Here is a 25,658-nt window from a genome sequence, read left to right on the forward strand (position 1 = left end):
TTAACAAAGGGACAGGTAGGGCAGAGGCCAGCCGCGCTCTGCCCGGATGCCATCGCTTCTGCTGGGGTAGCCTGTGGGGAGTCAGGCTCTGGACAAGAGGATAGGTGAGGGCAGAGGCCAAATGCGTTCTGCCCAGATGCAAGCTCTTCCGCTGGGATGTGGTCAGGGAATCCTACCCCCAGGACCTGGTTGCGGATCTGCTTTGGAGAGGAGGGATCGCTTACCTCCTCCTCCTGGCATTCCTGCGGGGTTGGTTGGGGATCTGTACCGGCCGTCCAGCATCCCTGTTGGTCTGGTGCAAAAACCGCGGTTCCATCTGCATCATCGGAGTTAGGGGTGCTGGCCCCCTGTGGTTGGGGAGAGAGACCAGTTGTCTCCTCTCCCTGCAAGGTACACTCCCTGCAAGGTACGACGTGGCAGACGATTGTCAGGAGGGAAGCTTTCCCTCCTGGCAATCGCCTGCTCTCTAGCGGAGGAAACTGCTGCTATTATATGCAGTGATCTCCTCCACAGCATGGGGAGGAGCAATCACTATGCCATCGCTCGTCCCCATGCTGTCTAATGGTTCGCCGGCGGTAGATCATGATTAGACACCACAATCTGCCTCCTGCAAACGATAATTTTGTGTGAAAAGATTTGGATTGCCCAATTTGCGCATTCATCCAGCAACTGGCAGCAGTATTACACTGCAAGAGGATTGCTAATGAGCATTCATCCGAACACTCGTTAGCGATCATCATGCTGAAAAATCGGTAGGTGTAAAACAGGCTTCACATTTAATTGGGCTTTAAAGGGCATCTGTCAGCAGATTTGTACCTATGACACTGGCTGACCTGTTACCTGTGCGCTCGGCAGCTGAAGACATCTGTGTTGGTCCCATGTTCATGCTTAGAATATATAATATATTATATGCAAATTAACCTCTAGGAGCAACAGGGGCATTGCCATTAGGGTGGGTTGACATCATGGTTTTACCATCCTTTTAACGTACGTATACGTTAAGTGGATGCCTCAGACTGATGCCATACAGTGGCATCCGTTCACTATAGAGTTCTATTGTATAAAAAATAAAAATAAAAACCTTACTTTTTTTTTACTGGACTGTGCAGGATACAAGAACGTGGTGTGCTACATTGTTGTATCTTTTGTTTGTAAAGTATAAGTCAAACGAAGGCATAAACCATGATGTGAAACCTCCCTTACACCAAGAGGCTCAGCTCTCTCTGTAACTGCTTCTTTCTCTCCACTTTGATTGACAGGGCCAGGCAGTGAAAACACCATCACGTCTGGCCCTGTCAAAGTGGAGTGGGCATGACCGTTGCAGAGAAAGGTGTCACGGTGACGCCCCCGTTGCTCCTAGAGGCTCATTTGCGTATATTAAAACATTATTTTTCTCAGCAATGTGGGCACATATGAACATGGGACCGACACTGGCACCTTCAGCTGCCAAGTGCACATAAAAAAAGGTCAGTCAGTGTCATAGGTACAAAACTGCTGACAGATGCCCTTTAACAATGCCAGATAACCCATTTAAATAGGTTGCCTCAAAAAGACGACCCCTGTCAAAAGTCCTTTTAGTGGCTGCTGCAACGGAAAAGGTATAGCAAACATGGTTTCCCTAGCTGAGGGTTAGTATAGCTGACTTCTTGATACAGTGAGGTTGTTCTTTACAGCCATCCCCTTTATATGTGTCATCATGTGTTAACACTGTAACATTGCACAAAATAACAAGGCAACCAGCATATAGATACCAATGTACATATACAGGTGAAACTCGAAAAATTTGAATATCGTGCAAAGTTCATTTATTTCAGTAATGCAACTTAAAAGGTGAAACTAATATAGGAGATAGACTCATTACACGCAAAGCGAGATATTTCAAATTTGGATGATTATGGCTTACAGCTTATGAAAACCCCAAAGTCACAATGTCAGGTACCCTTTGCTCAGGGGGTATGGATTAATTAGCTGACTTTGAGCCTAGAATATTGAACCTTTTCACAATATTCTAATTTTAAGTTGCATTACTGAAATAAATGAACTTTTGCACGATATTCAAATTTTTCGAGTTTCACCTGTATACAGGTATATCACATGATGCACATAGTCCAGTACTGTATATGTGACATCTAGAAAGATGGGCAATGACTATAGTGAAATATCTATTGGTCACCCAAATGTTCAACTAAATAACCCTGAAAAGATGCTTACTACAATGACTGCCCATGGGTGAAGCACTTCATTTCACCACTCACCAGCCTTTGAAGAAAGAGCACCATATTGAGCATGTGGTCACACATTACGGATAGGGCTGGACACAGAAAATGAAAGCAATACAGACCCAGCATACAAAGGATACAAAATTAGAATGATTTCCAAAGCAGCTCCAGCAAATCCAAATGTGAACAGTGATGCATTTCCAATACCTGCTCCCTGGTAAAAAAATAAATAAATACATATATAGTTTAATGCGCTTTGCACTAAAGTCATACAAAAATACTACAAACCGGATTCCAAAAAAGTTGGGACACTAAACAAATTGTGAATAAAAACTGAATGCAATGATGTGGAGATGGCAAATGTCAATATTTTATTTGTAATAGAACGTAGATGACAGATCAAACGTTTAATCCGAGTAAATGTATCATTTTAAAGGAAAAATACGTTGATTCCAATTTTCACTGTGTCAACAAATCCCCAAAAAGTTGGGACAAGTAGCAATAAGAGGCTGGAAAAAGTAAATTTGAGCATAACGAAGAGCTGGAAGACCAATTAACACTAATTAGGTCAATTGGCAACATGCTTGGGTATAAAAAGAGCTTCTCAGAGCGGCAGTGTCTCTCAGAAGCCAAGATGGGTAGAGGATCACCAATTCCCACAATGTTGCGCAGAAAGATAGTGGAGCAATATCAGAAAGGTGTTACCCAGCGAAAAATTGCAAAGACTTTGCATCTATCATCATCAACTGTGCATAACATCATCCGAAGATTCAGAGAATCTGGAACAATCTCTGTGCGTAAGGGTCAAGGCCGTAAAACCATACTGGATGCCCGTGATCTCCGGGCCCTTAAACGACACTGCACCACAAACAGGAATGCTACTGTAAAGGAAATCACAGAATGGGCTCAGGAATACTTCCAGAAACCATTGTCAGTGAACACAATCCACCGTGCCATCCGCCGTTGCCGGCTGAAACTCTACAGTGCAAAGAAGAAGCCATTTCTAAGCAAGATCCACAAGCTCAGGCGTTTTCACTGGGCCAGGGATCATTTAAAATGGAGTGTGGCAAAATGGAAGACTGTTCTGTGGTCAGACGAGTCACGATTCAAAGTTCTTTTTGGAAATCTGGGACGCCATGTCATCCGGACCAAAGAGGACAAGGACAACCCAAGTTGTTATCAACGCTCAGTTCAGAAGCCTGCATCTCTGATGGTATGGGGTTGCATGAGTGCATGTGGCATGGGCAGCTTGCATGTCTGGAAAGGCAACATCAATGCAGAAAAATATATTCAGGTTCTAGAACAACATATGCTCCCATCCAGACGTCATCTCTTTCAGGGAAGACCCTGCATTTTTCAACAAGATAATGCCAGACCACATTCTGCATCAATCACAACATCATGGCTGCGTAGGAGAAGGATCCGGGTACTGAAATGGCCAGTCTGCAGTCCAGATCTTTCACCTATAGAGAACATTTGGCGCATCATAAAGAGGAAGGTGCAACAAAGAAGGCCCAAGACGATTGAACAGTTAGAGGCCTGTATTAGACAAGAATGGGAGAGCATTCCTATTTCTAAACTTGAGAAACTGGTCTCCTCGGTCCCCAGACGTCTGTTGAGTGTTGTAAGAAGAAGGGGAGATGCCACACAGTGGTGAAAATGGCCTTGTCCCAACTTTTTGGGGATTTGTTGACACCATGAAATTCTGATTCAACATATTTTTCCCTTAAAATGATACATTTTCTCAGTTTAAACTTTTGTTCCGTGATTTATGTTCTATTCTGAATAAAATATTAGAAGTTGGCACCTCCACATCATTGCATTCAGTTTTTATTCACGATTTGTATAGTGTCCCAACTTTTTTGGAATCCGGTTTGTAAATTCAATAAGATATAATACATTCAAAATGTGTACACTAACAGATACAAATGACATATATACGCAGATGCATTTATCTACTCTAGCCCTTATAGCGAATCTCCATTTTTTTTTTAGAATTATAAAAATTCTGTCTGACTCATTTCACATTATATCTTGTGTAATATAGGTGCAGTTCTGTATTAGGCCTCATGCAGACGTCCGTATCCGTATTTCAGTCTGCAAACCTCGGATCCACAAAATACGGATACCTTCTCTGTGTACTCCTCATTTTTAGCACTCCCATCAACAGAAATGGCTACTATCGTCCATAATACTGACAAGAAAAAGACATGTTACTTACCGTAATTTGCTGAACAGGCACAAGGATCCGCAAAAAAAATATGGAAGTGTGCATGGCCCCATAGAAATGAATAAGCCAGTGTGGTATCCACAGAAAATGATGAAAAATATGATTACGTGCATGAGGCCTCACAATAAGGCCTTGCAATAAGCATCATAAGAACTAACAGTATAATACTGTTCAGAGACGCTTCTACATAAACCCTCCATTATTTCACTGAATAACACTGTGCATATATATATATATATATATATATATATATATATGATTATATGTTTTCTAGAGAACATCAAACTTGGAGGTGCAAGCCAAAGGACTAGACAACATATAATCCAAGATACCATATTTTTCGCTTTATAAGACGCACTTTTTCCCCCCTAAAAGTGGAAGCGGTCACTAGTATGCATTAGGTGCCAGGAGCAGGGAGCGCTTCCAGTACTCACCCTCCCTGGTCTTCCTTCCTGGGGCGGGCGCTGCACTGACCTAGACGCGTACAGAATCAGGACGCAGTGCACTCACTTTGACCTGACGCTGCACGCAGTCAGGTGATAGTGCAGCGCAGGCCAGAGAAGATAGGGGAGCGTGACTTCTGCCAGAGGTGGAGAGGAGCTGCGGGGCAGGAGAGGTAAGAGGATTTTTTTGATTTTAATCTGATCTGAGGTCTGATGGTTCTGGCAAGGAACTCTGATTGGTAGGGTCTGACATTGAGGGCTGATCGGGGACTGAAAGAAAGGGCTGATATAAAGGTCTGAAGGGGGCCTGACGCCAAGGGCTGATCTGAGGTCTGACGGGGTTCTGACATTGAGGGCTGATATGGGGGTCTGATGTGATGTCCTGATATGGCGGTCTGATCTGATGTCCTGATATTTATGGGGGGGGTCTGATGAAAAATATTTTTTTTCTTCTTTTCCCCCTCTAAAACCTGTCGTGCATCTTATCATCAGGTGTATCTTATAAAGTAAAAAATACGGTATATAAAAATGAAAAAGGGAAGCACTCTCAAAGAAAAATGAATAAATATGTATATTTATTCAGTCATTTGGTCGCAAAGTTTCAGCTCATCAATAGATCAGACCAGCGCATGCACACAGTTAAATCCACAGATTTTAATGGGGCACCTTGGTGCACAAAAAAATTTGTTGTCTGGCGTATATAAAAGTCCTGGTGAAAACATACATGTACAGAGCCACTGAATGATCAAACTAACATCTCATACATAAAACAATGAAAACAAAAAACCGTAAGCGCATCTGAAAGTGTGAGGTGTCAGTAGTGAGGGGAGAAGAGTTCTTTAAGAATGGCTTAATGATTCCTAAATCTCCACGCGATGAGATCAGAGCACTGGCCAGAATCCAGCTTCTTCTGACTTGCAGACATCCACCAAAGCTGTCGTACAGGTATCATGAAAAAAAAATCTAGGACAGGTTCTTAAGGAGAATGTGCCACTGATGCCAAAAAATGTGATCGCAGACAACAGCTTGCTTCATTACATTCTTCCTTACACCTGCGCAGGTTTCTACACAAATACAAAACCGACAAGCAAAAGCTCAGTGGTAAATTTAGGCAGACACAAAAAAAAAAATACAGATTATTTTACAAAGGGAAGAAATTCAATTCCTTCCGTGTGGGTAGAAAATACAGAAAGTACTTTTTTTTTTTTTCCAAGGTTAAGAAAAAATTTTTTTTTTTTATATTGAGCACATAAAAAAGACCTACTACTAAAAAGCTGACAGTAGGATTTATATAGTCACACGTTGGTGCAGGACAGTCAACCATGTTAGCAAGAGCAATTAAAACTTTATACTAAAGGATCTGTCACCGCAAAATGCAATCTGCAGGCAGCATGTTATAGAGCAGGAGGAGCTGAGCAGAACAGTATATATTTCTGTGGGAAAAGATTTAGTAAAACTTAATTTATAGATAAGTTTCTTTTCTGAATTTAACCCCTTAAGGACCGGGCTCATTTTCACCTTAAGGACCAGGCCATTTTTTGGAAATCTGACCAGTGTCACTTTAAGTGCTCATAACTTTAAAACGCTTTGACTTACCCAGGCCGTTCTGAGATTGTTTTTTCGTCACATATTGTACTTCATGTCACTGCTAAAATTGGGTCAAAAAATTTAATTTTTTTGCATAAAAAAATACAATTTTTACCAAAAATTTGGAAAAATTAGCAAATTTCAAACTTTCAGTTTCTCTACTTCTGTAATACATAGTAATACCCCCAAAAATTGTGATGATTTTACATTCCCCATATGTCTACTTCATGTTTGAATTGTTTTGGGAATGATATTTTATTTTTTGGGGATGTTACAAGGCTTAGAAGTTTAGAAGCAAATTTTGAAATTTTCAGAAATCTTCAAAATCCCACTTTTTATGGACCAGTTCAGGTTTGAAGTCACTTTGTGAGGCTTAGATAATAGAAACCTCCCAAAAATGACCCCATTCTAGAAACTACACCCCTCAAGGTATTCAAAACTGTTTTTTCAAACTTTATTAACCCTTTAGGTCTTCCACAAGAGTTAATGGCAGATGGAGAAACAATTTTGAAATTTCTATTTTTTGGAAAATTTTCCAATATAATCAATTTTTTCCAGGAGTAAAACAAGGGTTAACTGCCAAACAACACTCAAAATGGGTTGCCCTGATTCTGTAGTTTGCAAAAACACCCCATATGTGGTCGTAAACTACTGTTTGGCCGAACGGTAGCACATAGAAGGAGGGGAACACCATATGGGTTTTGGAAGGCAGATTTGGCAGGACTGGTTTTGTTTATACCATGTCCCATTTGAAGCCCCCTGTTGCACCCCTAGAATAGAAATTTCAAAAAAGTGACTCCATCTAAGAAAGTACACCCCTCAAGGTATTCAAAACTGGGTTTACAAACTTTGTTAACCCTTTAGGTGTTCCACAAGAGTTAATGGCAGATGGAGAAACAATTTTGAAATTTCTATTTTTTGGAAAAGTTTCCAATATAATACATTTTTTCCAGGAGTAAAACAAGGGTTAACTGCCAAACAACACTCAAAATGGGTTGCCCTGATTCTGTAGTTTGCAAAAACACCCCATATGTGGTCGTAAACTACTGTTTGGCCGAACGGTAGCACATAGAAGGAGGGGAACGCCATATGGGTTTTGGAAGGCAGATTTGGCAGGACTGGTTTTGTTTATACCATGTCCCATTTGAAGCCCCCTGTTGCACCCCTAGAATAGAAATTTCAAAAAAGTGACTCCATCTAAGAAAGTACACCCCTCAAGGTATTCAAAACTGGGTTTACAAACTTTGTTAACCCTTTAGGTGTTCCACAAGAGTTAATGGCAGATGGAGAAACAATTTTGAAATTTCTATTTTTTGAAAAAGTTTCCAATATAATCAATTTTTTCCAGGAGTAAAACAAGGGTTAACTGCCAAACAACACTCAAAATGGGTTGCCCTGATTCTGTAGTTTGCAAAAACACCCCATATGTGGTCGTAAACTACTGTTTGGCCGAACGGTAGCACATAGAAGGAGGGGAACGCCATATGGGTTTTGGAAGGCAGATTTGGCAGGACTGGTTTTGTTTATACCATGTCCCATTTGAAGCCCCCTGTTGCACCCCTAGAATAGAAATTTCAAAAAAGTGACTCCATCTAAGAAAGTACACCCCTCAAGGTATTCAAAACTGGGTTTACAAACTTTGTTAACCCTTTAGGTGTTCCACAAGAGTTAATGGCAGATGGAGAAACAATTTTGAAATTTCTATTTTTTGGAAAAGTTTCCAATATAATCAATTTTTTCCAGGAGTAAAACAAGGGTTAACTGCCAAACAACACTCAAAATGGGTTGCCCTGATTCTGTAGTTTGCAAAAACACCCCATATGTGGTCGTAAACTACTGTTTGGCCGAACGGTAGCACATAGAAGGAGGGGAACGCCATATGGGTTTTGGAAGGCAGATTTGGCAGGACTGGTTTTGTTTATACCATGTCCCATTTGAAGCCCCCTGTTGCACCCCTAGAATAGAAATTTCAAAAAAGTGACTCCATCTAAGAAAGTACACCCCTCAAGGTATTCAAAACTGGGTTTACAAACTTTGTTAACCCTTTAGGTGTTCCACAAGAGTTAATGGCAGATGGAGAAACAATTTTCAAATTTCTATTTTTTGGAAAAGTTTCCAATATAATCAATTTTTTCCAGGAGTAAAACAAGGGTTAACTGCCAAACAACACTCAAAATGGGTTGCCCTGATTCTGTAGTTTGCAAAAACACCCCATATGTGGTCGTAAACTACTGTTTGGCTAAACGGCAGGACATAGAAGAAGGGGAATGTCATATGGTTTTTGGAAGGCAGATTTTGCTGGACTGGTTTATTGACACCATGTACCCTTTCAAGCCCCCTGATGCACCCCTAGAGTAGAAACTCCATAAAAGTGACCCCATCTAGGAAACTACGGGATAAGGTGGTTGTTGTTTTGGGACTATTTTAGGGGTAAATTAGATTTTTGGTTGCTCTATATTACTCTTTTTGAGGCAATGTAACAAAAAAATTAAATTCTAAAATTGTTTCTACATTCGCTATTTAGTTTTGTGGAACACCTAAAGGGTTAACGTAGTTTGTAAAGTAACTTTTGAATACCTTGAGGGGTGTAGTTTCTTAGATGGGGTCACTTTTTTGGAGTTTCTAGTCTAGGCTACATCAGGGGGGGCTTCTAATGGGACATGGTGTAAAAAAAAAAACTGTCCATCAAAATCTGCCTTCCAGAAACCATATGGAGTTCCCTTCGTTCTATGCCCTGCCGTGCGGCTATATAGCCATTTACGACCACATATGGGGTGTTTCTGCAAACTACAGAATCAGGGCCATAAATATTGAGTTTTGTTTGGCTGTTAACCCTAGCTTTATTACCGGCAAAAAGGATTCAAATGGAAATTTTGCCCAAAAATGGGTGTTTTGGCACCGTTTTTATTTTATATTTTTAACACCGTTCATCCGAGGCGTTTGGGCAAAAGTTATTTTTATAGCGACGACTTTTACGCACGCGACGATGCCCAATATGTATGGCTCTCAGACTTTGGAGACACTAAGCAGGCATCCTAAAAACTGCGGCCCTCCAGATGTTGTAAAACTACAATTCCCACCATGCCCTGCTGATGGCTGTAGGTTGTCTGGGCATGCTGGGAGTTATAGTTTTACAACATCTGGAGGGCCGCAGTTTGAGGATGCCTGCACTAAAACTAATATTTTTTGGGGAAAAAAAAAATGTTTCCGTGTCTCCAAAGTCTGAGAGCCATAGTTTTTTATGTTCTCTAGTGGACTGTTGGGGATTATAAAAATTTAGTACTCCATGGAAGTGTGATACTCCCTGAAGCAATCGATAATGCAGAGGCCCGGATGATCGGGGCACGTGTCACACTGAGTGGTGGTGTCCTTCCGTATCCCCCTCTTGTGACACACTCTGCACTTTTTTTGGGTTCGTCCCTTCTTTCCAGTATGGGGGACCACACCTGGAAAGTGTTGGCCAGGGACGATCCGGGCGCCTCCAATTCCCGAGGTACTCCGGCCTGCTTTTTCCCGGTCCGAAAAGATCAGGGCCTTGAGGACTGCCTCATAGAATTGGAGGAATGTCCCTGTGCTGCCAGCGCTTCGGGATAGTACAAAAGAGTTGTACATGGCAACCTGCACCAAGTAGACCGCAACTTTTTTGTACCATGCCCGGGTTTTGCGCATGGCGTTATATGGCTTGAGGACTTGATCAGAGAGATCAACTCCTCCCATATACCGATTGTAGTCGACGATACAATCGGGCTTGAGGACCGTTGCCGCGGTACCTCGCACAGGGACTGGGGTGGTGCTGTTACTGTGGATTGTGGACAGCATAAGGACATCCCTCTTGTCCTTATACCTGACCAGCAACAGGTTTCCACTGGTAAGGGCACAGGTCTCACCCCTGGGGATAGGTACCTGGAGGGGGTAGGCAGGGAGGCCGCGTTGATTTTTCCGCACGGTCCCACAAGCGAACGTGGATCTGGCGGCAAGGGACCTGAACAAGGGGATACTGGTATAAAAGTTGTCCACGTACAAGTGGTAACCGTTATCCAGCAGTGGGTACATAAGGTCCCACACGAGTTTCCCGGTAACACCCAGAGTGGGGGGACATTCTGGGGGTTGAATACGGGAATCTCGCCCCTCGTACACACGAAATTTGTAAGTGTACCCTGAGGTACTCTCACAAATTTTGTATAGCTTCACGCCATACCTCGCCCGCTTTGTGGGAATGTATTGGCGGAAACTGAGTCTCCCCTTGAACGCAACGAGAGACTCATCAACCGCGACCTCCCTTCCAGGTACGTAGGCCTCCATGAATTTGGCCCCAAAGTGATCGATGACCGGCCGTATCTTATACAGCCGGTCATAGGCAGGATCACCTCGGGGTGGACATGCTGCATTATCGGAATAATGCAGACATTTCCGGACGGCCTCAAACCGGGAGCGTGTCATGACCATACTGTACAGTGGGGTCTGGTATAGGACGTCCCCACTCCAGTATTGCCTGACACTGGGTTTTTGGACTAGACCCATATGCAGCACGAGGCCCCAAAATGTCCTCATCTCGGCTGCACTGACCGGCGTCCAGCCACCGGGTCTAGCCAAAAATGAGCCTGGGTTTTGAGCGACGAACTGTTGGGCGTACAGATTCGTCTGCTCCACCATCAGATTCACCAGTGGGTTACTGAAAAAAAAACTAAAATAGTCAATTTCAGTAAACCCCACTGTGGGAATCTGGATTCCAGGATTGCCAGCAAAATCCGGAATCTCAGGCTCAAAGTCCACTGGGGGACACCAACTAAGTTCATCGGCAGGGGGCTCCGGTGGACTTATTTGGTGGGCCGGGAAACCAGTACGAACTCCAGGGCGGCTCGTACTAGGGTGGGCCACAGGATCCCTAGCATGTGGGGCCCCTGGCTCCGCCTGGCGGCGTCTCCGCCGCCTCGGTGGCTCATCATCATGGGGGCAACGGGTGTTCACGTACTAAAAAAGGCAAAAAAAGAAAGGGCAAGTGTTAGGAAAAAAAAAGTTCAAATTTGCTGATCAGCGGTACAACGCTGATCAGCGGTCGGTGGGGTGGTGCGGTGGTGGGGTGGGCGATGCGCTAACTGTGGACGGACGCTAAAAAGTGCCGGCCAGTCAGCGCACGCAGAAAAAAAAAAAAAAAGTGGTGGTGAGGGGAAGGGGGGCTGGTGGGGCTGGTGGGGGAAGGGGGGCTGGTGGGGGGTGGGGGGGGGGGTGCGGGGCTGGTGGGGGGGCACAAGTGGCAGGGGGGGGGTCTGGGGTCTGATGGATCAAAAAAAGTTTTGAAATAAAAGAACTTTTTTTTTTTTTCTAACTTTTCCCTTCTTTCCCTGCCTAACGGTGCCTCTCCCTCACTGACCCTAACCTACCTGGGTGGCGATGGGTGCAGGAGGGTGATTGATGGCGATTAGGGGGACGCAGGAGCTGGTGCCGAACGGTGCTGCACGGTCAGGGTGCTGGACAGGAAGAGGAGGGGAGAGAGGAGCGCAGGAAGTTTGAATCTCGCGCCTCTCTCCCCTGCTCCAATCAGCACCCTGGACAGCGGCGTTCAGCACCAGGGCCAGCAACGCCTCTCCAAATCCTCGGACTGCGATAGGTGGTGTATAATTACGCCACCGATCGCAGTCTTTTTCCGGTTCATCGGGTCACAGGACACCCGAATGGTCCGGAAACGCAGAAAACCGCAGGTCTGAATTGACCTGCGGTTTTCTGCGATCGTCGATACGGGGGGGTCAAATGACCCCCCCCTGCATTGTTACGGGATGCCGGCTGAATGATTTCAGCCGGCATCCCGTTCCGATTAACCCCCGCAGCGCCGGAATGCCGATTTTAAGTCAGGACGTACCGGTACGTCCTGTGTCCTTAAGGACTCGGGAAATAGGGCGTACCGGTACGTCCTATGTCCTTAACCCCTTAAGGACACAGCCTTTTTACACCTTAGGACCAGGCCATTTTTTGAAAATCTGACCAGAGTCCCTTTAAGTGCTGATAACTTTAAAACGGTTTGACTTATCCAGGCCGTTCTGAGATTGTTTTTTCGTCACATATTGTACTTTATGACACTGGTAAAATGGAGTCAAAAAAAAAAATTTTTTTGCACCAAAAAATACCTAATTTAACAAAAATTTGAAAAAAATTAGCAAATTTCAAAGTTTCAGTTTCTCTACTTCTGTAATACATAGTAATACCCCCAAAAATTGTGATGACTTTACATTCCCCATATGTCTACTTCATGTTTGAATTGTTTTGGGAATGATATTTTATTTTTTGGGGATGTTATAAGGCTTAGAAGTTTAGAAGCAAATCTTGAAATTTTTCCGAAATTTACAAAAACTCAATTTCTAGGGACCAGTTCAGGTCTCAAGTCACTTTGCGAGGCTTACATTATAGAAACCACCCAAAAATGACCCCATCTAAGAAACTACACCCCTCAAGGTATTCAAAACTGATTTTGCATACGTTGTTAACCCTTTAGGTGTTGCACAAGAGTTATTGGCAAATAGGGAGGAAATTTGAGAATTTCATTTTTTTGTCTAATTTTTCATTTTAACCCATTTTTTCCACTAACAAACCAAGGGTTAACAGCCAAACAAGACTGTATCTTTATTGCCCTGACTCTGCCATTTACAGAAACACCCAATATGTGGCCGTAAACTACTGTACGGCCACACAGCGGGGCGTAGAGTGAAAGGTGCGCCGTTTGGTTTTTGGAAGGCTGATTTTTATGGACTGGTTTATTTACACCATGTCCCATTTGAAGCCCCCTGATGCACCCCTAGAGGAGAAACTCCCTAAAAGTGACCCCATCTAAGAAACTACACCCCTCAAGGTATTCAAAACTGATTTTACATACGTCGTTAACCCTTTAGGTGTTGCACAAGAGTTATTGGCAAATGGCGATGAAATTTGAGAATTTCATTTTTTTGACTAATTTTCCATTTTAACCCATTTTTTCCACTAACAAAGCAAGGGTTAACAGCCAAACAAGACTGTATCTTTATTGCCTTGACTCTGCCGTTTACAGAAACACCCCATATGTGGCCGTAAACTACTGTACGGGCACACAGCGGGGCGTAGAGTGAAAGGTGCGCCGTTTGGTTTTTGGAGGGCTGATTTTGCTGGACTGTTTTTTTGGCACCATGTCCCATTTGAAGCCCCCCTGATGCACCCCTAGATTATAAACTCCATAAAAGTGACCCCATCTAAGAAACTACACCCCTCAAGGTATTCAAAACTGATTTTACAAACTTTGTTAACCCTTTAGGTGTTGCACAAGATTTAATGGAAAATAGAGATACAATTTCAAAATTTCACTTTTTTGGCAGATTTTCCATTTTAATATTTTTTTTCCAGTTACAAAGCAAGGGTTAACAGCCAAACAAAACTCATTATTTATGGCCCTAATTCTGTAGTTTACAGAAACACCCCATATGTGGTCGTAAACTGCTGTACGGGCACACGGCAGGGCGCAGAAGGAAAGGAACACCATATGGTTTTTGGAAGGCATATTTTGCTGGACTGGTTTTTTTGACACCATGTCCCATTTGAAGCCCCCCTGATGCACCCCTAGAGTAGAAACTCCAAAAAAGTGACCCCATTTTAGAAACTACGGGATAGGGTGGCAGTTTTGTTGGTACTAGTTTAGGGTACATATGATTTTTGGTTGCTCTATATTACACTTTTTGTGCGGCAAGGTAACAAGAAATAGCTTTTTTGGCACCGTTTTTTTTTTGTTATTTACAACATTCATCTGACAGGTTAGATCATGTGGTAATTTTATAGAGCAGGTTGTCACGGACGCGGAGATACCTAATATGTATACAATTTTTTTTATTTATGTAAGTTTTACACAATGATTTCATTTTTAAAACCAAAAAAATGTTTTAGTGTCTCCATAGTCTAAGAGCCATAGTTTTTTCAGTTTTTGGGCGATTATCTTAAGTAGGGTCTCATTTTTTGCGGGATGAGATGACGGTTTGATTGGCATCTATTTTGGGGTGCATATGACTTTTTGATTGCTTGCTATTACACTTTTTGTGACGTAAGATGACAAAAAATGGCTTTTTTTACACCGTTTTTATTTTTATTTTTTTACGGTGGTCATCTGAGGGGTTAGATCATGTGATATTTTTATAGAGCCGGGCGATACGGACGCGGCGATACCTAATATGTATACTTTTTTTTTATTTATGTAAGTTTTACACAATGATTTCATTTTTGAAACAGAAAAAATCATGTTTTAGTGTTTCCATAGTCTAAGAGCCATAGTTTTTTCAGTTTTTGGGCGATTATCTTGGGTAGGGTATGATTTTTGCGGGATGAGATGACGGTTTGATTGTTACAATTTTGGCGTACATGCGACTTTTTTGATCACTTTTATTACCTTTTTTGGGAAGTAAGGTGGGCAAAATTTCAATTTCATCATAGTTTTTTATTTTTTATTTTTATGGTGTTCACCGTTCGGGTAAAGTAACATGACCGTTTTATAGATCAGGTCGTTACGGACGCGGCGATACCAAACATGTGTAGGGAATTTTATTTTTTTCATTTTTTATCAGTGATAAATGTGTTTTTTGATTTTTACTTTTTTTTCACTTTTATTCACTTTTTTTTGACCCAGACCCACTTGGTTCTTGAAGATCCAGTGGGTCTGATGTCTGAATAATACAGTACAGTACAATATATATTGTTCTGTACTGTATTTTACTTACACTGAACAGATCTATGCCATTCAGCACAGATCTGTTCAGCACCATGGACAGCAGGACGCCTGAGAGGCGTCCTGTTGCCATGGGAACCTTCCCCGTCTGCTCAGTACTGCTCAGAACTTCGCAGACGGGGAAGGGTAAGGAGGGGATCTCTCGGGGGGCTCTCTGGGGGCTCTCTCCCTCCCCATCGGGGGGCTGCAAAGGCACAGCAGCCCCCCGATGGGAGAGGGAGGGAGCTCCCTGCGCTGTTAACCTTTTCCATACAGCGGTCCGTACGGACCGCTGTATGGAAAGGGTTAAACGGCTGACATCGCATCGCAGATGTCAGCCGTTTATACCAGGGTGCCAGCAATGTGCTGGCACCCTGGTATCCCCACTAGACACCAACGATTATACAAGGGGAGGCGGGCGGGGGATCGCGATCCCGCCTGCCGCACCGCCCGCCTCCCGCACCGCCCGCAACCCTCCCCCTGCACCTCCCGCCACCATAAAAATCATTCGGGGGTGCAGGGGGGGGTAAATAAAACACTTTTTTTGGCATATAAAGTTTCTGATCCCTGCGGTCAGGGACTGCGGGGACCAGAAACTTCAGAAATCGCAGCAAACCGCAGGTCTGAATTGACCTGCGGTTTGCCGCGATCGCCGACATGGGGGGGTCACGGGACCCCCCCGCGCATTTAGCCTAGGTGCCTGCTCAATGATTTGAGCAGGCACCGGGTTCCGATCACTGCCAGCCGCACGGCAGTGATCGAAAATACACAGGGCGTACATGTACGCCCTGTGTCCTTAAGTACCAGGGCACAAGGGCGTACCTGTACGCCCTATGTCCTTAAGAGGTTAAGGGGTTAAAAAAAAACCTGTGAACCGCGATCAGAAAACCGACAGCTCTCTATGTATACACACTTACACGGGAATTCTATCACTGATAACACCTCCCCCGTGTACAGCTATCAGTGACTGACCGCTATCTCTGTATGCGCATTTACACAGAAAATGCTATCAATTAGGGCTGCAGCTATCGACTATTTTTGTAATCGAGTATTCTACCAATTAATCCAACGATTAATCGAATACTCTAATGACAAAAAACTAATTACAAGAATCAGTGCCATCAGGTTCCCCCCCCCCCCCCTAGTGCCATCAACTGCCGCCCCATGTCATCAGCTTCCCCCCAGTGCCAGTAGCTGCCCCCTTACATAACACAAACAAATCTTAAATCCCAAAAATTTGCATCGAGGATTTTTTTGGGTCGAGTTACTCGATTCAATCGAGTAATCGTTTCAGCCCTACTATCACTAATAACACCCCCGTGTACAGCTATCAGTGACTGTCCATCATCTCTGTATACGTATTTACACAGAGAATGTTATCAACCACTGATGACACTTCCCCGTGTACAACTGAGGTCAGAAAAGCAGAGATAAATAAATATATTAAACATAAATAAATGAAAAAATACAGGAATCATCATGGCAGGATAAAGAAGTGACTTATCCACACATAATGGAATTGCTGTGCACTTTCCACTGGATTTGCAGACGGAAAATCTGCAGTGGATTATAGTAGCAGCAAAGTGACTGTGAATTGTAAAAATCCTCCGTATGTCAATTTCTGCTCTGGCAATGTGGGGATACTGTTTTGATGATTTTTCCCACTAAGGGAAATTATGGATTTTGCTGGGGATTACCTGTGGAGACAGAAAGATCCTAAATAATAATTAAAATAAAAAGTCACTAAACTCACCTCCCCAGGCTCCCTTGCCTGGTCCCATATAAAACCAGCCTCCAGTGATGAGGTCTCTTCCCATGTGACCGCTACACATGGTGAGTGTTATCGTTTTTTTTTTCTTCTTTCACCGCTCACCTATTGGCTAAAGCTAAAATCCGGGGTGCAGATGTGACACTGCAGATTTCCCTGTAGATTCTTGTGGAATTGCTTGAAACCTTCTGCAGCAATTCTGCAATATGTGGATGCACCCAAGTGAGGCATGGAATTAGTTCATCACATGCTTTCTACTCTGAGTGCTCTGCTTTGTCTCCACAAGTGAAAACACATGGTAAAATAAGCCTTTGGTAAAATGAACTATAGTGCATTAAGAAATGTAAAAAACAGATCTGGTAGTAAAGTATGCTGCAATTCTAAAACAAGTCCAAAGGGTGACTATGGTACAACAGCACAAAAAAACAAATGCAGAAAAACACTGCAGTAAGAACCTAACTTTTAATAGGATAGTTATGAATCCCAACTGGGAAATGGACCCCTACCTGACAAACAAAACATAGACACAAAAGAACAGGGGACCTGGTGTGACAGGTCCCCCAATGGTCAAATAAACAGACACGTCCCGGGATGGAGCGGGACGTGAGCACTTGACCAGTAAGCGTAAACAAATTAGCAATAATACTGAAGACCGTGGCTTGTCCCGTGGTCTATAAACATGCCAGGGAGGCAAGAATAAGGGTAGGTCTTACCGGTGGATGGGCAAGAGGACCGGCCGGTCCAGTGCCCTTAGGGAAGATGTTCACACGTGTGGATGCGTCCCCCAATGGTGGTCACTTTGTGCAGGAGGGCCACAGGGAAGAAACTGTCCCTGGTGTTGCCCTACTTGGCCTAAAGCTTCCCTAAAGTGCCTGCTAATACGGGGTCCGATCCCCGCAAGGGGTGGCCCCGTCCGGAACCTAACCCTAGGAACAATGACCCTAGATAGCCCTGTGAGGACAGGGAAGAGGACCCTATGGGGCTCCAATGGCCTGGGTCAGCCAAAGAAAGAGAGGGAGGGGGATAAAGTGCTAGTGTGGATGGATGTATAATATCTCATACACTAGTATAGATGAATACTCTGTGTCCCTACGCGTTTCGTTGGAGAGTAAAAGGATGCTATATATATCCTATGATAAAGGAACTATAGGTAATTGCCTATGGCAAACCCCACAACTCGTCGGGGGACAGGGGTAAAGGGTACAGTATGCCTCCCCTACTCGCAGCCTATCTGTATGATCAAGACAGAAATGGGGGAGGGGAGGGAATGCGAGAGTACCAAGGTGGCGCAGACTTGGCGGGACTAGATAGTCCTAGATGACCCAGAATCCTATGAAATGAAAGAAACACATACAAAGTAGTACAATCAGTCTGGGGCGCACAATACCTAAATATGGTTGCATAGCATGGCACTCAGTCCGATGGCATGTTAGATGGGGTTACTCACTGTTTGGCATGGGGGTCATGTGACTTCTCCTCATGAGATGCGGCACAGCAGATACAGGTGCCGATCGTCTGACAGCGCAAAAGGGCGCGCTGAGGGATTTAAATGTGAGGTGAGGAGGTGCTAGGCGCATGCGCGGTAGGCGCAGCCGCCGCTCACGTGCCTAGATAGGTGTCACGTGACGCGGACGGGCGCGTCCTTGAATGCGCATGCGCAGATAGTAAAGCTGGCAGCCGCATCACAGCGCAGGCTCACCACGTCACGCCTGCCCATACGAGTCATGTGATGGGGGCGTGACCGTGGCGGATCGCTGCAGGAGCTGTCCAGCGGTAGGTATGGGAGTGGCTGCTATGTGTGATAGTCCAGCCCCTACAACAACATACGTACCGATGCTGGGGGGGAGGAGAATAGCAATCCTCCCCAGCATGGGACCAAGAGAGGGGACTTATTTGGCAGTCCGTTGACGGGCATAAATAGAAATAATAACAACAATATAGGCCAAACAACGCACGGCTATACATTAGGGTAGGAGACTGTCTGCAAGGAGTCGCTACCGGTTGAAAATCAAACAATCAAACAGGGGGCATAGCTGAAAAATATCTTCCACCTGCGAAAATAATGATGACATATCGCAGAGCGGCCACCAGATAGAGCTGGTCTGTGCCATGAGAAATCAGCCCATGGTATATCTGACATGTATGGGGTCATCAGTGGAGACCACGATATGCAAGATAAGCATGGTGGAGATAATACGGGGTAAAACTCCAAAGTCATGGGAGGGAAGAAAAGGATACAAGCAATATATATACATGGTCCACACTGCAGGTAGCCAATCTTAAAGAAACTGTGTACTGGTACTGTATATAGTGAGCTGACCTAAAAGGGGGTCACAGGAAGCAGCCATATTGTAATTGGTCATTCAGGCCGAGGGGTTGGGTGGTCTTAAGTTTAAAAATCCACCAGGACTCTCTCTGGAGGATCTTTTTGTCCCAGTCTCCCCCTCGTGGTGGCTTCCTGATATGCTCTAGGCCTATGAATGTGACGACGGACTAGCGTCCGTCGTGGACAGAATGAACATGTCTTGCCACTGGGGTATCCCTGTTGTTGCGGATATCCCCCATGTGTTCACCTATGCGTACCCGTAGCTCCCTACGGGTCTTGCCCACATATCTCATGCCGCACTCACAGGTTAGAAGGTAGATAACCCCAGTGGTGCGACAATTGATGAAATCGCGGATATGATGGACAAAACCCGCCGGATCCGCTGGCAGGGACTTACACTGTATAATGAATTTACAGAAGGTGCAGCGGCCGCACTTGAAACAACCACGGACTGGACTATGCAGCCACGTACTTTTCTTAGGGGGATTATAGTGGCTGTGAACGAATCGGTCTCGTAAATTGGTCCCTCTCCTAAAGGTCACTGACGGGTGGAGGCTAACTGCGTCGGCCAGGTCTGGGTCCATCAGAAGGGTGCCCCAGTTCCGTCCAAGAATTTCCTTAATTTTAGCTGCAGCAGTGTCAAATGTGCCTATGACTCTTAGTACATTAGGTCGCTCAACTTTCTGGTCCCCAGTCGGATGTAGCAGTCTAGTGCGCGTCGTCTGTTGCGCTCGCTGGTAGGCCTGTCTAAGGGTGCTGTCTGGGTATCCCCGTACTAGGAAGCGTTCTCTCAGTTCACCTGCCTGCCGTGTGAATTCCTGCTGGTCAGAACAGTTGCGTTTGAGCCGTAAGTATTGGCCCACAGGAATACCCCGCTTCAAAGGGACAGGATGGCAGCTGTCCCAGCGAAGCAGGGAATTGGTGGAGCTCTCCTTACGGTATATGGTGGTCTGTAGGCCCCCTTTAGTGTCTCTCGATATACATAGATGAAGGAAGGGGAGATTATTCCGTACAATGGATGAAGTAAATCTCAGATTAATGCTGTTGTGATTTAACTCCTCCACCAGCCTACCGAAGTCGTCCTCTGAGCCGCTCCACAAGATGAAGATGTCAGCATACGATGGCGCGCAAGAACTGCCCATCGCGGTGCCCCTGAGCTGGTGGTAAATGCGTCCGTCAAAAAGGAAGCAATTGCTCGTAAGCACAAAGTTCAAAAGATGGATAACCAGCTCGTTGTGCGCAGCGAACTGTACACCTCTCGCCTTCAGATAGTGTGCAGTGGCTACAAGACCCTTGTCGTGGGGGATGGAGGAATACAGGGCCTCGACATCGATGGAAGCCAAAAACCAACCAGGTTCGAGGTTGAGGTGCTCAAGTTTCGAGAGTAGGTCACCTGTATCCCTCACATACGAAGGAAGGGACTTCACGAAGGGCCCTATTAAAAGTTAGGTTTTAAAACGTCACTACCCCTTTTTTACATTTTCCTCTTCATATCTGAAATTGAATCTTTCAAAAACTGAACTACTGGGGTCTTCTCCATCTACTAACCTACCTAAACCTGATATCTCCATCAGTGTGTGGCACCACCATCAACCCTAGGCAGCACATGTCAGTGTTATGTTTGACACTGATCTTTCCTTTACCCCTATATTCAATCTCTTACCTGCTCATGCCGTCTGCACCTCAAAAACATCTCTAGAATCTGCCCCTTTCTTACTGTGGAAACACTAAAGACTCTCATTGCTGCTGTGATCCATTCCAGCCTTAATTACTCTAACAAATTACTATTTGGTCCACCCCTCACCAGACTGTCCCCTCTCCAATCTATCCTGAATGCAGCAGCCGGGATCACCTATCTGTCTAACCACTACTCTGATGCCTCTGCACTGTGCCAGTCATTGCACTGGTTGCCCACACAAAACAGAATTTAAACTACTCATTCTCACCCACAAAGCCCTCCACAGTGCTGCACCCCCTACATCTCCTCCCTCATCTCCGTCTACCACCCTACCTGTCCTCTACGTTCAGTCAATGACTTACAACTGACATCCACCATGATTTGAACCTCTCACTCCGGCCTCAAAGACTTATCCCGAGCTGCACCAGTTCTCTTGGATGCCATACCCCAAGAAATTAGGTTAATTCATAACATCTACAGTTTTAGGCACTCCCTAAAAAGACATCTTTTTAGGTTAGCCTCTCACATCCCTAATCTTATTCTACTCCATTCATCCCCCCACATCATCATTCTTCTGAACCTTATCATCGTCAAATATCCACGCTCCATGCTCCCAGAAGCCCTACAGATATCTGCTGGTGACTGGCTCATGCAGCTTTATATCTACTAAGATGGCTGGACCATTGTACAAATCAAGCACTTGTTACCTTCTGTGTCACCCCTATCTCCTAATAGAGTGTAAGCTCTTGGGAGCAGGGTCCTCATTCCTCATCTTTTAACCCCTTCCCAACCATGTGATAGCTTGCGGTAATGCCGGTCGTGGGCTTATAACCCTTCAGATGCTGTGGTCAAACATGACCACGGCATCTGGATACGCTAAAACCTGGAAGCATGCACTTCCGGGTGTGGTCTGGCGAGGATCGGGGGAGCCGGATGCAGTGTGCGTCAGCCCCTGTCCTCCTGTGTGACAGGACGCTGCTGCACATTAGTTCCTATGGAGCCCCTGCCTGTGGCAGGACTCTATAGGAACATAGTATATGAAAGAGGAAATCTAATGAATGATTGTTATAGTTCCCGATCGGGGAAATTTTTTTTAAACAAAAATTTAAAAAAAATCTTCCCTCTTTCCCCCAAAAATAAAAAGGATACATATTATGGGCAACGCCATGTGCGAAAACTCCTGTACTATTACAATATAAAAAGTATTTATCCCATACGGAAAACAGCAAAACTCCCCTCAAAACTCACAAAAAATTCAGTGATCAAAAAGTCATGATTATATGTGTAAGGGTATATAAAATCAGAGCACTGGCACATACATACAACCCTTCTCATGTAGAGCCGTTCCTTCCCTTGACGCCTTAGGAGGGTTCTTGGTAATCAATCCCTGTATACACTATGTAAATTTGAACATCAGCACCAAAGCTTCTGCTTTTGCATTAGAAACCCACAACCTCTGTACCTTTGAGCCTTTTGGCATTGCAGTCTCATCAACCAGCAGGCGTAGGATGTTGCAAGACACCAAAATCACAGAGAAGGACTGAAAGAAAAGATGCAAACCAGTGACTAGACTTTACCGGCAGCTAAAATGACCATGGAGTTCTTATTCTACAGAAGGTTTGGTACAATATGGTTACCGTTGCAATGAGGAGCAGTATCATTACAGCTGGATAGATCAGGTTCCTCTCCCAGACTGAAGCTTTCTTGCGTCTTTCTTTAAAAACAGAGGGACAAACAAAACCATATAAATTATAGTAAGAAACTTGCCACCACAAGCTCACCGAAATGTAAGGAGTCCCAAGCTTGCTACTCGCAGGCACAAAAAAAAAAAATGGATATAATTTTGGAGAGATATTTTTATCAAATCACATATTTACTAACCAAGCTTTGATTTCATAGCTTTTGCGTTCATAAGATCATGTTCAATCCTCTTCGTATTGTAGTCCACTGCAGAAAAAACAAAATCATGATCTTAGCGCTTCATGTGCATATATCTACAAACGCTACTGATAAGATCACAAGACTGAGCGTACCAAGGTTCAGGAACCACTAAACCCTATATCTGTATGACCAGGTTATCAGATGTTCATGCAGAAAAGCACATTAGGAAGGGACACATACAGCATCATTTACAATTGGTTAATGGCGCGTTGGGGAATGGCTCTGGGACAGCCATAGAATTAAAGGGGTTGTCCAGGATTAGAAAAAACATGGCGTCCTGTTCATGGGTTGCATCTTGTATTGCAGCTCAGCTACACTGAAGTGAATGAGGCTGAGCTGCCATATACACAGCCCATTGATCAGGTTTAGCACTGTTTCTAGAGCAGCCATGCTCTTCTATCCTTGAACAACCCCTTTAAGCTGCTTTGGCTTTGCTTCCTTCACATCTGAGCCATGACAGCAATGACTGATATGTTTTAGAATGGATCTCAACAAATCTTGATGGATGCCACTGACTTATAATGATGTCCGTCAGATTTTCATCGGAATGAGTGAATTTTTTACAGCAATAACAGTGCTGCAGACTATAGTATTCTTGCCGGGAAAAATATTTGGAATATTTAGCAAAAAAAACACCAGTGTGAACAGAGCCTTGGGCAGTCACGGATGGTGAATTAGCATTTTGTAACATTACATACTGACAAAATAATAGCTGATCATATAGCGTCTAAAAGGCCAATATGGCTTCACTTTCATTGTCAATTCTGCAGATAATATCAAATATCTAAAAAGTAAAACTTTAGAATGTCCATCGCTTTAACTTCTGTATTACTCACACAAAGTAATAGAAAATGAATGTAGGATGAACATATTCTTAACCACTTCACATCCGGGCCATTTACCCCCTACCTGACAGAGCCTAATTTTGCAAATCTGACATGTTTCACTTTATGTGCTAATAACGCTTTTACTTATCCAAACCATTCTTTGTTTTCTCTTGACACATTGTACTTCATGACAGTGGTAAATTTGAGTCGACATATTTCACCTTTATTTATAAAATAATCCCAAATTTACCAATTTACCCCAAATTTTTTAAAAAGTGATACCTCATAAAATATTTATTACTTAACATTCCCCATATGTCTACTTTATGTTGGCATCATTTTGTAAATGGCATTTTATTTTATTAGGATGTTAGAAGGCTTAGGCCTCTTTCACACGGGCGTTGCGGGAAAAGGTGCGGGTGCGTTGCGGGAACACCCGCGATTTTTCCGCACGAGTGCAAAACATTGTAATGCGTTTTGCACTCGCGTGAGAAAAATCACGCATGTTTGGTACCCAAACCCGAACTTCTTCACAGAAGTTCGGGCTTGGGTTAGGTGTTGTGTAGCTTTTATTATTTTCCCTTATAACATGGTTATAAGGGAAAATAATAGCATTCTGAATACAGAATGCTTAGTAGGTGGTCAATTGAGGGTTAAAAAAAAAAAATAATTAACTCACCTTCTCCCCTTGTTCGCGTAGCTCCCTGTCTATTCTTTACTTCTCAAAAGATGAACTATCGGCTAGGACCTGTGGTGACGTCAGATCACATGCTCCAATCACATGGTACATCACCACGGTGATGATTGTGATTGGAGCATGTGATCTGACGTCACCAAAGGTCCTTTAGCCGATAGTTCATCTTTTGAGAAGTAAAGAAGAGACCGGGAGCTACGCGAACAAGGGGAGAAGGTGAGTTAATTTTTTTATTTTTTTTTAACCCTCAATTGACCACCTACTAGGCATTCTGTATTCAGAATGCTATTATTTTCCCTTATAACCATGTTAGGCTACTTTCACACCTGCGTTTAGGTCGGATCCGTCTGGTATGTGCCCAGACGGATCCGCACCTATAATGCAAACGCTTAGATCCGTTCAGAATGGATCCGTTTGCATTACCATGAAAAAAATAAAAAAAATTTTTTTTTTTTTTGTTCATGATAATGCAAACGGATCCGTTTTGACTTTACATTGAAAGTCAATGGGAGACGGATCCGTTTGAAAATTGAGCTATACTGTGTCAACTTCAAACGGATCCGTCCCCATTGACTTACATTGTAAGTCTGGACGGATCCGCTTGCCTCCGCACGGCCAGGCGGACACCTGAACGCTGCAAGCTGCGTTCAGGTGTCCGCCTGCTGAGCGGAACGGAGGACAAACGGAGCCAGACTGATGCATTCTGAGCGGATCCGCATCCATTCAGAATGCATTAGGGCTGGACGGATCCGTTCGGGGCCGCTTGTGAGCCCCTTCAAACGGAACTCACAAGTGGAGCCCCGAACGCTAGTGTGAAAGTAGCCTTATAAGGGAAAATAATACAGTTTATAGACTGTCACCTAGCAACCATGCGTGAAAATCGCACCGCATCCGCACTTGCTTGCGGATGCTTGCGATTTTCACGCAACCCCATTCACTTCTATGGGGCCTGCGTTGCGTGAAAAACGCACAAAGAGGAGCATGCTGCGATTTTCACGCAATGCACAAGTGATGCGTGAAAATCACCGCTCGTGTGCACAGCCCCATAGAAATGAATGGGTCAGGATTCAGTGCGGGTGCAATGCGTTCACCTCACGCATCGCATCCGCGCGGAATACTCGCCCATGTGAAAGGGGCCTTAGAATTTTAGAAGCAATTCTAAAAATGTTTAAGAAAAATTTCCAAAACCCACTTTTTAAGGACCAGTTCAGGAGTGAAGTCACTTTGTGGGGCTA

At 44.2% G+C, this 25,658-nt stretch overlaps 1 protein-coding gene across 1 annotated transcript in view; it reads right to left on the bottom strand.

Moving 5' to 3' along the window:
- Positions 1 to 25,658, bottom strand: part of LMBR1 (limb development membrane protein 1) — a 161,793-nt gene that overhangs the window by 14,355 nt on the left and 121,780 nt on the right. Inside the window, exons 11-14 of the mRNA XM_040434191.1 lie at positions 22,843 to 22,916; positions 22,599 to 22,675; positions 22,424 to 22,501; positions 2,360 to 2,433 (exon numbers count right to left, since the gene is read on the bottom strand). Of these exons, the coding sequence (XP_040290125.1) occupies positions 2,360 to 2,433; positions 22,424 to 22,501; positions 22,599 to 22,675; positions 22,843 to 22,916 (303 nt within the window). The remainder of the gene's footprint in view (positions 1 to 2,359; positions 2,434 to 22,423; positions 22,502 to 22,598; positions 22,676 to 22,842; positions 22,917 to 25,658) is intronic.

This window comes from Bufo bufo, chromosome 5, assembly GCF_905171765.1.
Source record: "Bufo bufo chromosome 5, aBufBuf1.1, whole genome shotgun sequence".
Taxonomy (NCBI): Eukaryota; Metazoa; Chordata; class Amphibia; order Anura; family Bufonidae; genus Bufo; species Bufo bufo.